General features: G+C 33.2%; 2 protein-coding genes and 1 long non-coding RNA gene across 4 annotated transcripts; 2 read left to right on the top strand and 1 right to left on the bottom strand.

Moving 5' to 3' along the window:
- Positions 1-3,913: 3,913 nt before the first annotated feature.
- AT1G64385 (uncharacterized protein) lies at positions 3,914-6,201 on the bottom strand. Of its 2 annotated transcripts, NM_148627.5 has the most exons (5): positions 6,011-6,201; positions 5,827-5,920; positions 5,373-5,736; positions 5,148-5,275; positions 3,914-4,742 (listed from the first exon to the last, which is right to left on the bottom strand). In NM_148627.5, exons 2-5 carry the CDS (start codon positions 5,884-5,886, stop codon positions 4,239-4,241), a joined length of 1,056 nt encoding a protein of 351 aa, NP_683468.1. In that variant the 5' UTR covers positions 5,887-5,920; positions 6,011-6,201; the 3' UTR covers positions 3,914-4,238. The 2 variants fall into 2 exon arrangements, with proteins under 2 accessions (NP_683468.1, NP_001322348.1); NM_001334159.1 differs by having other exon boundaries at positions 5,827-6,160.
- A 3,987-nt stretch (positions 6,202-10,188) lies between these two features.
- On the top strand, positions 10,189-10,535 carry AT1G08673. Its single transcript, NR_139475.1, has one exon. It is a non-coding gene; the product is annotated as an other RNA (long non-coding RNA).
- A 3,466-nt stretch (positions 10,536-14,001) lies between these two features.
- Positions 14,002-15,625, top strand: AT1G64380 (Integrase-type DNA-binding superfamily protein). The gene has a single exon (NM_105113.4). The coding sequence runs from the start codon at positions 14,207-14,209 to the stop codon at positions 15,212-15,214; it is 1,008 nt and encodes a 335-aa protein (NP_176620.1). The 5' UTR covers positions 14,002-14,206; the 3' UTR covers positions 15,215-15,625.
- The last annotated feature ends 244 nt before the right edge of the window (positions 15,626-15,869 follow it).

The raw sequence follows: 15,869 nt of genomic DNA, 5'->3' as shown, positions 1-15,869 counted from the left end.
ACAAATAATTACATTACTAAATTACCATTTCTTTAGCGATTTTTAATAAATTTGGAGACAGACAAAGTGATACTAAAATATGTTTAGGTGAGAGGTTTCTCCACGCGTAACATATAACTACCGCGCAAGGACTTTTGAGGCCCACACGACTTCACACGTGCGAAGCAAAAGACACGTGTCCCTACAAAGATTTCTTACGATTTCGATGTTGTGTGTATTTTGTCACACTGTTCCCATTCTTTTCATTTTTCTTTTCATTTTGTTTTCATTTTCTTTTACATTAGCTAATTAGCTCTTTATATTAATTAACCTGCCATAAAGAATACTCACAAGCTTAGGCAAAGCAGTGTATATACAATCAATTTTTGGAACCAGATTTGTAACATTAGATACCTTGAATTACCATGCATGTGAATAAACGCTTTAACTTTACGGTAAGCGAATATTATTGTGTAAAGCCGTTAAAATGCATTTGGACAGTTGAAAGTAGCGGTATAAGGGTATGTCATGCGTTTGAAACGGCCCAAACGCAATAAATATCTATTTTGGTATAACAATGGGTCCACGGGTTAATGGGAGCATGTCCCTTAGAGTTTAAGGCTTGATCTTCCAGCTTTTCTCCATCCACGATCTGCGGGGAACTCATTCCTAGAAATTTCTCATTTCTCATTGTTATATTTGTCAATCTCTTTAGAGTAATATGTATTGTTTTCGACTAAAATATAAGCTAGTACAACCAGCTATATAAATTATGCCTATATAATCACATAACTTGTATAAAATGGTTGGGTTATTATTTAATGACTTTATCATTCTAAAAATCTGTGATAGTGTCCTACTGCGGCAGACCGATTTTATACCTAATTTTGTCCATATTGTAGAATATTTACGTCTTTTTAAAAAAAGAAAGAAAGATACATATAATCACATGTTTCCATAAAGTATATGTCAAAAAAATAATATGAAAAAGAGGTTGTGATTGCCGCAATTGAAGCATGGACTACTACGTATCGTACCATATTCAAATGTCACTCAGTTGAGAAATACTTTAGTTTTTATGATTGCATTCTTAAAAAAACATATATAAGTACTAGTTGCGACTGAGCGTATATCAAGGTAGATTAGTACCAGTACTACGTGAACTATGAGTCAATCACGGAATAAACATAAGTCTCTATCTTTCTCGTTCCTTACCTTTTTCTATTTTTTATTTTTTACAGTTTTTCTAATTATCGTTAGTTGTTTCATGACACTTGCATAATTTTGGAAAATTCAGAAGGCTTTTAATGATAGAAAACATTCGTTGCATTCTAATACATGTTTTGGTTTTCATTTATACATATATCAATATATAATTAATTAGTTATACATGCATCTATTTCGTTATGATGTTGTTCGAATCGCACAATTAGAAAGGTTACTCTAACTTTAAAACGTTTACCTTTGGTCTTTGACAAGAATCGATTTCTTCTAATGAAAAAACAAGAAGATAAGAGAATGAGAGACCGTGGTTTACATCTTTGCGGAGGCTACCTGATCGCAGGTTGTTTTGGTCAATTGAGTTTGAGGTTACAAAACAATGGGAACTCACAATCTATTTCACACCTATAAATGGAAGCTCTCGAGTCTCGACCTATCGATTTTGAAGTTTTACCCATAATCATAGTTTACAATTACATAGTACAGAAAAGGACTAACCTATACCCGTAGTCGTTAACAAGCTAACAGTCACACTCGTTTGAGAATTCATTAACTTTTGTTTGAGAGATCCTCCAGCTTAATCGGAAGCTTCCTCATATCAATAGTACTATTCCCAATTCACATGGAGCCATTTGTTCACTTGAACAAAGAATTTATCAAAACCAATACTAACATATTTATCAAAACTATATTATAATTTATAATTATTTATTAGAAAATTTATTTATTGTTATGAATATTCCATCATTTTAGTATGTTGTTATTTTTATGACATACCAGTCATTGTTAATTTTAATCATTTAACTTATGGGTTATCTAAGTTTATTCAGTAATGACATCGTATTTGTTTATGTAAGGCAGTCAATATGTCACAATTCAAAATTGAATGATATGGAATGGAGTCTATATGATTGGTGATTTTCAGTATATACTATTTTTTTTAATCAATTGGTGATTTTCAGTAAAACAACTAAACAGAAATAAATATATAATTCATTTTGGTATTTGTGATAAAGACATCCACATATGCTTTGACATAAATATATATCAAATCAGGATCTAAAGGTGGGCACTACCAAGATTACATTAAAAATGAAACGGATATTTTTTTGGTCAGTACCATAAGTATTTACAAAAAATGATCTTTATCAATTATCGACACAATACACACCTATTTATGTACATTATTACACTGATGTTAGTGATCATGCATGTAGTATTTTGTTGACCTCTGATTTAATAATGAGAGTATTTGGCTGACTTTAGTAGTGAATTTGATGGATCTCAAGTAAATTTACACTATACGTAGTTAACTTTGATCTTGTTGACCTAAAAAGTTTTAAAACGTGAGAAAAAGGGTATAAATGATAGAATCTTTTTTAAGCTAATCACGTCCACTCTGCACATTAACTCACATAACAAACAAGAGTTGATCATAATTAACACGATCACCAGATAATTAATCTTGTCAATAATAATTCATATATATGATTACATTACTAGCTGGTTCTGATTAATTTGGCAGCATGTATAAAAATTTCAAGCTCAATAACGTACTCTCGCTGGCAACATTCACTAGTTTAACATGACACTTTTCCGATATATCAAACAGTACATAAACCGACATTGTCGCCAATTCGGCGATGAATCACTGGTTAGTAAGTAGTTTAATAGCCACGGGAGAATCATGCAATTAAATACTACGAGAGAAAAATGAAACATGAACGGGTTTCAAATAGAATGCACGTGGAGGCGTAGGGTAATCAAAGTATGTCGGTTGGTTTAAAAATTAGAACCGGTTAATGTAATAACGTAATTGCTTCTGGTTTGGAATTTACTGACCGACACTATCCCGAGATCACGAGGAGAAAAAAAGTTGGGTGATCGATCTGGACCGTCCAATAATTGAGGCCCCACGACCGCTGAGTTTCCATCGAACGTTCCATGTTCAGTGAGACAACAAGAACTCGTGTCGACTTCTTAAGGCGAAGATGTTTATATTATGCACATGAACGCACGTGCCCCACCTGACAGCCGAATAAGGGTCCCCACCACGTGATCCTTGCGACGACGTCGCTTAACGGTGCCTTGTGGTGGTCTCTGGCGGCGCCTTGCTTGACGTTAACATTCTCCGGGAGATTGTTTTGATTGTCTAGGCCTGTCTCTCTTGAGTGTAACTATTAACTTCCGATTTGTTTCATTAATATTCAAATATTGCCCCAGTTTATTTACGTGAGAGTTCCATACAAATGTAACCTTTTTGTGTCTTTTTTTTCCATGATTGAAAACGTTCTAACAATATTCTCATGATTCAATTCAAGTTTTGGTTGTAGTAATCTATCATAATTTTTAAAGAGTTTAGGTTCGATTAAGATTTTTGGTAATTTTATTTAGCTTTTGGGCCAAAAAAATTTAGATCGTTGTAAATTGGGTTATCTCGATCTAACACTATGAAATGATAATATTGACAATATGAAAGGCCTAAATCAACTTTAAAGGGCCCAAATGCCCATGCGTATAAAAGATTAGGAATAATCTATTTATACTCATTTCGATCTAAAACCTATTTACAACAGTACCATGAAATTTAGGGCTAACAAAGTTTGGTGGAGGAAGGTTGATTTTTTTTTTTTTGGAGAGATTGTTAACACCATCATCAACAGGGTCATGTACAAAACAGAACAAGTCTCCATGACCAACACAGCTGCGATATACTTGAACATCTTCTCAAATTTTGATATCTCAACAAGGTTACATTTTCAGCAATCAATTTCAGAGTTTCAATAAATATTTGATTTGAGGAAGAAAGTATTGAGAATTAACTAACAGATATCTCATAACCACTAATAGGATTACCTCGTGATTTCAAAAAAAAAAAATAAAAAAAAAAATAGAGCGACCTGTTGCAAAATATTTCATTCAAAGTCTAAACAAAGTCTATGTTACGATGAGTGGGATATTGATTTTGCCTCCTCTTCACTACTTTCCTCTGCCTTGTCTTTCTCCTATTGCATTACCAAAGAGAAAGCAGAGTGAAACTAATCTTTCCAGCCTTCTTTACTGAGTCTTCTCGGAGCAAGCCCTCTAGAGGAGAGGCTCGGTGTGAGTGGTAACACCGGAGTATTCGGCTGTTCTTCGTCTCCACCACCATTTTCATCGTCCCAATCATCTCCCCAGTTATTGTTCCATCCATCATCACCACTTTCTTGGTCAGATTTTGTCACCAATGCGGGGTTAGAGACTGGCAATTCCATATCTAGCCTCTGGTATTTGTTGTTTCCCCGTGACTTGTTCTTGTAAACATGAATGATCACCGGGATGATGACAAGGGAGAGTACGAGGAAGGAGATCATGATGATGACGATGAGTGTTCGCGAACTGATATTGAGAATAGAAGGACGAGAAACAGAAACTGTATCATCGCTTTCTGTTTCATGTGCTGCTGCTGCCAAATCCTTTAATTCAAGCCTGCAACGTCCTTTACTGGAAGCTAGTACGATTGCGCTATCGTTGGACCCTCCCTTCTTAATAGAAACTTTCACCTTCAAAAAAATTTAAGCTTTTAGATAGAAAGTAGCAGCATCTCAATCTTAAACTAATAGGTCTATCATCCATCGTTGCAAGACTAGCAAAATCATTCTATAAAAATGAAGTCTTAACTTGTGATATAATCTCCACATAAAAACTATGCCACTATTGACTAGGTTTTCTGTTGCAATATAGCATTATAAACCCAGTAGAGCGTTCTACTCATCAAATACACCAACATTATAAAAGACGAGTTAACGAAGATTGAACACTATCTGATGATCAACTTTCAGGCTTTAGATATATATATAAGAATGACCTAGACTCTTCTTCAGAATTAAAGTCATTGAATGCATCATACAGTGTAATCCAACAAAAGAGAATGAAATAGATAGAGCTATCTAACATATAGGTATTACCTTTATGTCTTCGTTTTGCAGAAGCTGGACTTTATCTTTCTCTAACCGAACAAAAACCGGAGCAGTTATCGTAACAATCAAAGCCCTTTTGCCTTTGTTCTGAATCAAAAGTGAGAGATGAGGAGCATCTACACAAGAGCAATGAAGTAACAAAGCTCAAAACCAATAACCAAAAGAATCTCTGTTTTAGACACAATAAATAGAGAGATTCAACAAAAGACTCACCGTTACCCGGAACTCGCAGACAAGCGGAAAACTCATGTTCATCATCTATACACATATTAGATGGATCACATTCCTCACCATGAAACCCTTGTTTCTTCCTTGAAGAATTCTTGCTCACAGCCTCCTCCTCTTCCTTATCACTCTCATCACTAGCTATCTTCCCTTGGTCACTCTTACTACTATCACTACCAATCATCTTAGATCCATCACCCAACTGTGTATCATCATCATTAGTCGAGTTTTTGGAATGATCTATAGTAATTATACTCTTAGAAGAAGAATCAGTAACATTTTCAGAGCCACCACCAAATCTTGTATCTGTCAAATTCGAATTCGAGACAACAACTTGTGCCTCTCCATCAACCTAATTTCAACAATAGATAGTGATGTAAAACCTCAGAGCTTTCCCCCAAATCAAATACAGAAGTTTTTTTTTAGGGATTTTAGTGTTTACCTTAGTATCAGCGACGAAGATCAAAGCTATACACAGAAGCAAAACGAGATTCACCTCCATTTTTGACGACGCTTAAAGTAACTCAAAATTTCATCTGAAATTCATCAAATTTCGCAAATCAAGAGCTCTGTTGTTGTGTTATTAAGTGAAGAAGCAAACATCAGAAATGAAGATCAAAACCGACCTCGCAACAATTGGACTCGGATTCTTCTGATTTTCGAATGGTTTTGTTCATCGGTTTGAATCTCCGTTTTGTGATTCTCGAGAATTGGATTGGCTCGAGACTTGTGTGAGTCACCACGCACCACTAGAGAAGAGAAGAGACTCACGTTTTGACTTTAGTCGTCGTTGTACATCTTTTTTGACTTCGTCCCAGACTCACAGTGTTTCTAAACGACACCGTTTGGATTTTGATAAAAACTAGCAGACTTGGGCCGAAATAAAGGAAAAAATATCGTATTGGGTCGTTAGGGTTTAGTATGAAAGTTTGACTATCAAAGCCCACTTTATTAATATTCTTTCACATAAACCAAACTCCGTCCATTTTTATTTTCTTTTCCCTGAATGGATGATATGTAAATGATAAATGATCTTCAAAGAGACTCTGTATATTCTCCGTAGTATCAACTAAGGAGAAATGAAAGAAAAAATAAGTCGTGTTTATAGTCTACTAGGACGTGTTAATAGGATTAATTTATTCAATACTATAATTAATCTCTTCAATTAATCAAACAAGCTTACTTATTCTTATAAACGGACCTTTATGACCTTTGTAGATTGTAAACGATGTTAATGAAGTGCAGAGCCGTACTCACGTTAATAGATGTCATAAGCGAGTAACACGCAAAGTGATTCTTCGACCACATTAATTAATGGTGAGCAAAATGAATCTTGAACCAATGTATTTATCTAAAACAGCTTCGATTCTTGTTTACGAACCATTCCACGGACCACGGATATAGAAAATGTCTAAGATGAGAACTAATTTCATAAAAATCTTGTCTATTATATGATTTTTCAATTGAGTAAACGAACTTACGTACTTATCTTTGAAAAATGGAGGTTGAAACATCATATAGTAATATAGTATGATCATACGAATAATAATTGAGACGTAAACGAATACCAACATGAACCAGCTGCTAGACAACTAATACCTGCATGGGAAGAAAAAGAACCATACGCAAATTAATTAGTTAAAAAGTCTAAGCTCCTCCACTTGGCGTCGGTACTGAACTCGCCACGTGTCTTGTCAACGAAGAAAGTCAACTTACCTTAATTCTGGGGTATTGAATTGTTAGAATAATGTGATAGAGTGCATATAATTAATTAACAACCAAAAAGAGAAAATACAATAAATAAATAAGCTTTACTGCTTTACAATGCATAGTCACGCTAAAGTTTCAATAATGTTTTGGCAACAACAAAAAAACAGGTTCAATAATTTGAAAGCAAATATATTAATTTAAATGAAGAAGGTCAAACCGACCAGGTCCACGTCCAGCTCCATTCTATCTTAATTATTGAAGTTTTTGATTATTAATCAATTATACTCTGTGGAGAACCAAGACCAAGTCAGCTATGTGAAGTGAAACAATCAAATTCTTTGTTTATCAGTTTTGTTTTTGCAAACGACTTTTCTACATGGAATTTGGAATTCTCATTCAAAACACGATCTTGTCGACATTTCATAAGGATGTTGTGTGAAATGTTAAAACCAGTTTCTTTTTGCCAGTTTGGAGATGAGAGTTTTTATTATACAGATATATTGGATATTCCTTATAAGAATGAAATGGAAACAATATTAAAAAAAAATCATCTAAAACAAGTATTCGTCAAATTCAAACTAACTAGTATATGTGTTTTCTCAATTAAACTTTTTCAATGGATCTATTGGATTAGTATTAGATTCAAATTCAAACTATCTAGTATATGTGTTTTCCCAGACTAAACAGAAAATAATATATATTTAGAATCTGAAATCGTTATGTGATTTTTGTTGTAGAATAGTTGTTTATATATGTGACATCTAAATAGAAACTATCGATGCCTAATTCGGTAGATGATAACACTTAGTAGTTGACTATTTGTGAAATACGAAGATTTGATCTGGTCATAGGGTGCATGAAATATGTTGCCTTAGCATCGAATCCTCTTACTTCGTAGCTGTGTGTTATCACGTATAATGTGATTAAAATGAAAATAATTAAGAAGGAGACTGGTAGGTCCTCAAAAAGTATGGCCAAAATATATGCTTTAGAAAAATTGAAGGTCTACGTTAGGGATAAGTGGGGACCTCATATATACAGTCTATGAGCACACGTAGATTAATACAGATCTATAGTAGCATATCAATATATGTTGAAGAGAAATCACTTATTAATTAGTTACGTAATCCACATCAATAATTAGGGAGAAATGTGTGAATTAATAGAAAGTACATCCAGCTCGTGTAAGTTTCTAGAATTTCCATGTACTAGTTTAATGGATTGTACATTAAGATTGAACAGATACATATATATATATATATATATATATGATATAAAACTTAGCATTTGAAAAAGAAGTATTATAATATTAAGTTACTAACACTACTATCATGTTCGCCTTGTATATATTGGTATTTATAATATAGTTTTACTCAGAATGACTTTTGAACCCATAAATAAGTTCATCCCATGAAAAAACTCAACTTCGTAAATGAAAACTCAATATAGTCTAAAGAAAGTATATATGTTTAAAAAAAAAAAAGTATATATGTTTAACCAGTTCATAGTCTTAGATACAAACATTTGTAAAATGTCTCGCATATAAAATATTAAAATGCTGTTGCATGTAACTATAAAATTTTGTCAAGAAAATTTTAATAATTTGACAGAAAAAAGTAACTTCTAATGGTTTATGCGAGACATTTTAATATTTTTGCTGAATTGCTTCTTTTGCGGTAGACACTCACATATAGATTTTTAGAAAATTGTCAACTTTAGATAATATGTTCATGAAACTAAAAGTCTAAAACTGTGATGGTCCACCCTAGCCGTCAAAGAAACGATATTCGTCACAGTGTCTACGATCCGTTGAATAATGTCCCACATTAATGTTTAAGTTTAACCTATCAAATCCAATAATATTATATATATTTGAGAGTATTCATAATATATTAATATGCATACGTGTCGTAAAATAAGCTTATTTTAAGTTTATAACATACATATAGTATCATATACTGTATGGCTTGGTCTCGGTAAATTAATTTCAACTGGATACTTGGGAAAGTATTTAAATCTAGTACTAATTGCAAAATATATACGTCTAAACCCGCAATAAGTAATCGTATGAGAACTACAGCGATTCACGTAGGGTTTTTTACATTGTTGAACTACGTAGTTGCATTTATAGGTTTAATCTAGTTTTTAAGGATAATGATGTTTATGTTATTATATATTTATAGAATCATGTCTATGTGTAGTAGTTATCCAATCGAATTAGGGCAGGTACGGGCAAATAATCTCTTTTTTTTTTTGTAGTCACCTTCAAACAGATAATACATGCATAATTCAACTTTTTAGCCTTCTAGGATTTATCCGTACGATTTCATACGAACCTATCTACTTGTTTTATTTAAACACCATATAATCATGGGAGTATAATATATAGTATCGTGATTCCTTTTAATTCGACGAAATCTTAACTGCATGCGTTTTTATTAATCACATAAGTGTTGAGTATTATTAAAAAAAAGTGTTGAGTATTATTGGGTTCAAATATTCAAAGCTCCTCAATAAGAAGACACTAATTTACATTTTTAAATGAATTTTGGATTTCAATAATGGTTATCCATTTTGTATTCAAAATAATAATAATGGTTATCCATTTTGAACATCTTAAATTATAAGAATATTTTATCTAAAACAAAAAATTATAAGAATATTCAGCTTTTCACAATTATTGGAGACCAATTTAGATTTCAGTTTGAGATTCTCAGGTCATTTTAACCAAAAAAAAAAAAAAAAAAAAAACTTAAAATCTTAAAGCGTTTGGTTGATGAAAAAACTTTCTTAGCCGATCGATGTTAATTATGAACACACACATATGTTTTTTTTGTGAAAGAACACACACATATGTTAATTATGATCATCATCATAAGATTCATAACGATGTTAATTATGAACACACACATATGTTTTCTTTTACAAGAATATAATCAATGACCTGAAAATATTTTTGAGATATTTATTATATTCTCAACGTTACTGAACGAAACACGTGAACGAAAAAGAAGAAGCAAGAATTAGGTCTAATTTAAAGCCATCATACCAACATATTATCATCAAATATCAGATGTAGTAGAAGACTGGCATCAGCATGACGTCATTTCCCGTCGACATTACGTAATTCCCTGAAATAACGCCATTGCCGGAGTAAAATATATAGTGGCGAGATGATATCGCGATTAATTGATCTGGAGAAAGCGAGATCCGTTTTTCTGGGACCTCACAAGGAGACAAAGTTTGGTGACGTGTCGACTTCAGGAGCAGTGGACCACTGTTCTGTCGGCGTCGCCTTTCCAAAACATACGCTAATAACGACAAAACACTACTTTTTCGGTGCATAAAATATCGATTATACCCTTCGCTCTTCATTTTATTTACTGGTTTATGCCATTGTTGTTTAGACTAAAAACGTCGACGACGAACGACGCAGTTACTTTCACACTGTGTTTGTCACTCGATCGGGATAAGATTCTCAATCTTTTGAATTTACCATATTGCCCGTGACTCCATTACTTTGGTACCACAAGTTTGTGGTTCTCTTCGGCTTCTATTGTTCATACGAAAGCAACTACTACTACAATTGACGTTTACGTGCAAGAAACAATAATATTATCTGTATGGGTTATTTGCTTCTAAGCTTTTTCTTTTATATTGAAGGAAGACAAGCAGAAAACATCTCAATTTGCTTAGTACTTATTCTCTGCCAACCAAACTTTCTATATTAAATCTATAAAGTTCTTTCATGTATTATTCTCAATAATTAATCTGTGATATTTCAATATCAACAGAGACCAATTATATCCATGTCTTTAAATGGCCTCAAGTGCTCCACATGGGTTTCTACCAGTTTTTCTTACAATAATGAATTCGTTGGAACTTTCATTTTATTTTTTTGCCATTTGAAAATTGAAAGTTACTTAACTCATGTAAATTGGAATTATAGTTGCCTTCGGTGCTTTTAAGAGAATTTCGAAGCGTACAAAACTGACCTAAGCTAGATTTGACTCATCAGTTTGTAAATTTATTTAATTCAACCAAAGAATAAAAAATCAACCATTGATTAACCGGATTAGGACATAACATACCAATTTGGTTTTAAGGGATGTTATTGGATTGGGGTTTTTAATTCATTTTGAAATCAAGTGTTATCCATTAAAATACCCAATCCAATATATAACAGCTCCTTAAAATTACTGAGTTAAACATTGATATGATAGTTGATTTGCTAAAATTGGTTAATTACTCGTTCTACTATTATTTTTTTATTTTCTAGAAGAACAGTCATGTAACTAGATTTCAATCTACATATGCTAGCTAGACTAAACTAATATGCACATCTCACATTTTTTTCTTTCTTTTAGAAATACAATTACAAAACAAAAAAATCACCGAAAGCTAACATGTGATTGGCGTTATGATAACTTTTTGGATTTATTAGGAATGGACCGGCCCCGAGATATGTTCTAAAAGTAATTTATTGATTTGTACGTGTCATTGATCACACACACCTATATCATATACGTACACTTCATATGCAGAATTGAGGTTTAATTAAAACGTACCGATTTTGGCTAACACTGCACGTACTAAAAAAGACCCACTTATAAACGTATGGTTGCGTACCCATACATAACTCGTGACCTCCAGATTATATCTTTTAGTGAAATAGATATTTTAAAATCTAGCTCGAGTCTAGAAGACTTTTAGACATTTGATACAAGTTGAGTTTACTCCTGTTGAATAGCTATGATTTGATTTTGGCAAAAAGTCTCATCTATATATAGGTCCAACATAGAGTCGTTTTCTCACAAGTAAAAGCTTGAATGTATCTATTAATTTTATCTTAACACTTCTAGACCCTGCATTACAAAGTGAACTATATTATTTTATTAGATAGAGAGAAGAAATACGAGTAATTATAAAAAAGAATATACATATATATGTTAACCATAAATTGAATTTTTGGTTTTGACTTACTAAGCAATGAAATATATGAACTGAAGTTATTAAGAAGTTTAAGAAATTCCTAAAAAAAAAAAAAAAAAACCTCAAGAAAGAAACTAACCACGGTTATATTCTCTTTGGGAGGAGATTGGCATAAATCAAAAATATGTAGTCTATGCGACGTTCGTTTTTATTGTCTGAATTATATCTTCATTAAAGATGAATTGTACTATTGTAGTATCATTATATTGGTCAATATATATCTCTATGGGGTTTATCATTTTTATGCATTTGTTATAGTATAAGGCAGAAATTGGAAATTGTGGTTCGTGGAGGAGATGAGACGATGGAGAGAGAATGAGATGAAAGTAATCGGGGCGAGAAAATGAAGGCGTGGCAGAGAATTTATGATTCGATACGGACCTTTTTAAAACAGAAGTCTTGACTCTTCTCTCTTCTTCTCTTACCGCAATAAATTTAAAAAGTTTTTTGTGGGGACTACACGGACTCGTCGTTATGTTAAATTAAATCACCCAAGAGAAAAAAATAAACGATGGAAGGATTGGAATTTTTTTGGATTTGACTCGGTTGGAAAACTTGCCATTAATATGTGAAGGCGTATTGCGAGAAGACAGAGAAGATGTATAGTTTCTGCTATCAAATGCGTGTTTTATTAATGGTCAAAATGGTGTCGACAAAACTATCTTCCGATGATATCTACTGAGAGATTAACAGTTTATCAGATGTAAGTATGTATGGAATTGAAGAATTTATATGAAATAACATATAATATATTTGATATTTTAAAAATAATAATAATATGACTTATTGGAAAGAAAATATGATTTTAGTATGTTTTCATTTTGCATCTATCATAGATGGCATCATTGATACTAGATGTGTTCTAAGTTCTAACTAATCATATTGCATTTTGTATTAATGGTAATTAATTAATTGTGGTAGTCGAATGCTCAAGCTTTCCTTTTCATTTGTACCCAAAATTTGATGTATTACAAATTTCACTAGCTCTTACTGGATAATTGGAAGAAAAACAAGTGTGAATGTATTCCACAAAAGAGGTGTGAATCTAAAACGTCCACCTTCGGTATGAAATACATATTGAGATGAATTTTGCGAAGGCCATAAACAAAGCTACCCACCTTGTTCATTAGTAGAAATGTATCTATTTATTAATGTTACTACACATCTCGAAAGTTAAGGAATATTACTTATTATGTTTCAGCTTTTGAATTAGTATATTGTACCATAGAGAGTTGTAACAAACAAAATTTTGATTCTCGCTAGTACAGTAGTACAGCATTAGTCTACACCAAGGTAAACTTTAAGAAATAGATTTCTAACATTTGTTTATATTTTCGTTATTAAACCTGAATAAAAAATTGCACACATCTAATTGATCAAAATATTTTAATTTTCCAGAGTTTAGTTTGAATAAATTGAAGGGTATGCAAGTTCTTAAATCAAACTTTCGTATAATTTAATAATGTAAACTAAATCATTTATATTCGGTAATAATTAGATATAAATATCTATCATAGTCTGTTAACTAATGAAAAAAACATTCTAAAATAAAGCAAATAAAATCATAGACTCTATTAATTTTCATGATTAGTAGAAGAATTTATGCAAAATGCAAGAGAAAAGTATATTGATACAATCTCATAGATATAGATATGTATCATGAGTATAGTGCTTATAATTAGCATGAAATGATTAATAACACTAGAATTGTGGTTGGAAATAAGGTATCTACTTGTATTATCTCAGAGTAGAAACCTTGTAGCAAAATCATGATGAAAATCGTTTGGCAAACTTTAAATAAAAGAAGAAGAAATCAACAAGAAAAAGTCAAAGCGTCCATGTGAAATCTATAAAACAACCTTTCTGGTTTGTTTTCCTTGTCTATCTGTCTAAGTCTATAAATATGTACAAGCTCTTTCTAAACTTTAAAAACCCATTAAATAGATCTTTAAACAAAAAAACCAAATTCTACTTTTCTTTCAAAAACAATCTCTCATTATCTCAATCTTACTCTTGTTCAATCTCTTTTGAACTTGAAAAACCATCATTCTATCAAATCAAACACAATTGTTAGGGTTTCTTTTTATCTTATACTCCACGAAACGTCTGGTTGAGAAAAAATGGAAGAAAGCAATGATATTTTTCAGAACAATTTCAGTCCTAAAATCTCAGAAATCAGAGCATCTCTGTCTCAGATCATATTAGCAGGAGGACCAAACACACTCGACTCAATCTTCTCACTTCTCACTCCCTCCTCCGTAGAATCCGCCACAACATCATTCAACACTCACAATCCTCCGCCACCGCCGCAGCTCGGGTCCTCCGTCTATCTCCGCCAACGAGATATCATCGAGAAGTTCCACCTTCAGAACAGAGCAATCTCCACTCCTCATCCTCCTCTGTTTTCCTCAACGTACGATCATCATCAAACTTCCGAGCTAATGCTCCAAGCGGCGGCCGGGTCTCCAGCCGCCGCTTTCGCCGCTGCGTTAGCGGCTGGGAGGGTGACGAAAAAGAAGAAACTTTACAGAGGAGTGAGGCAGAGACATTGGGGAAAATGGGTTGCGGAGATAAGATTGCCGCAAAACAGAATGAGGGTTTGGTTAGGTACTTACGACACGGCGGAAGCCGCCGCTTACGCTTACGATCGCGCCGCCTATAAGCTCCGTGGAGAATACGCTCGTCTCAATTTTCCTAATCTCAAAGACCCGAGTGAGCTACTCGGACTCGGAGATTCCTCTAAGCTAATAGCTCTCAAGAACGCCGTCGACGGGAAGATCCAATCCATTTGCCAGAGAGTCAGAAAAGAGAGAGCAAAAAAGAGCGTAAAAGTGAGCAAAAACTCGTCGGCCACGGCGGATTCTTCGTGTTTGTCATCGCCGGAGATTCTGTCGTCGTCTCCGGTGACGACAACTACTACTGCGGTTACTTCAGAGGATAGTTATTGGGTTTCACCTATGGGTTTGTGTAACAGTGAAAATAGTTCTCCGGTATCAGTTTCGGTCCCTAGTGAAGTACCGGCGACGGCGGAGGAAGAGGCAATGATGGGAGTGGACACTGATGGGTTTTTATTAGCGAGGATGCCATCGTTCGATCCAGAGCTGATTTGGGAAGTTCTTGCCAATTAATACTACACAAAGAATGTGAATTTTGATCAAAATTGCAACAAGAAGAAGAAAAAAAAAAGTTTGGAATTAGGACAAAAATGATGAGAAAAATTAGGGTTTTAGGTGTTAATTTAGGGTTTAAAGTAAAACCGGATCTTTTGTTAAAATCATTCGAAAGTTGTTAAATAATATAATTAGGGTTTCTCAAATACAATGTAAAGCCTCGTGGTTTTTGAAAGAGGTTGTGAAAGCTCCTTTTTTTGAATTTCTGTTTTAGATCATCGAAGGACTTTCTTTCTGATTGTACTTAGAAGAACAATTATATGTTACAGTGTTAATTTAATAAAATTGAGATTGTGAGATTTAAAACAGGTGTGAATTGTGAAGTGAAGTTTTTAAAATACTGTACAAAAATTAATGATGTGTTTGTAAGAAGCAATTAAATAAGATTGGTGGGGAAGGTAAGAAGAGAGAAGAGAAGAAGAAGCACATGTCACAGTCTCGACCATATGCCTAAAGTGGTCCCTTTTATTCTCTCCTTCCATGTGATTATCAAAGACTATTTGTTTTCTCTTTTGTTTACAATCCATACTTTACACAAACATTTCTATAACAATGGACCAAACAAATTTTCTGATCAAACACACCAAATGTTTATGATTTGAAATTTTATATA

The sequence above is a fragment of the Arabidopsis thaliana genome, assembly GCF_000001735.4.
Source record: "Arabidopsis thaliana chromosome 1 sequence".
Taxonomy (NCBI): domain Eukaryota; kingdom Viridiplantae; phylum Streptophyta; class Magnoliopsida; order Brassicales; family Brassicaceae; genus Arabidopsis; species Arabidopsis thaliana.
Note: the sequence above shows the minus strand (reverse complement) of the source record. Positions and strands in the feature narration are given on the sequence as shown.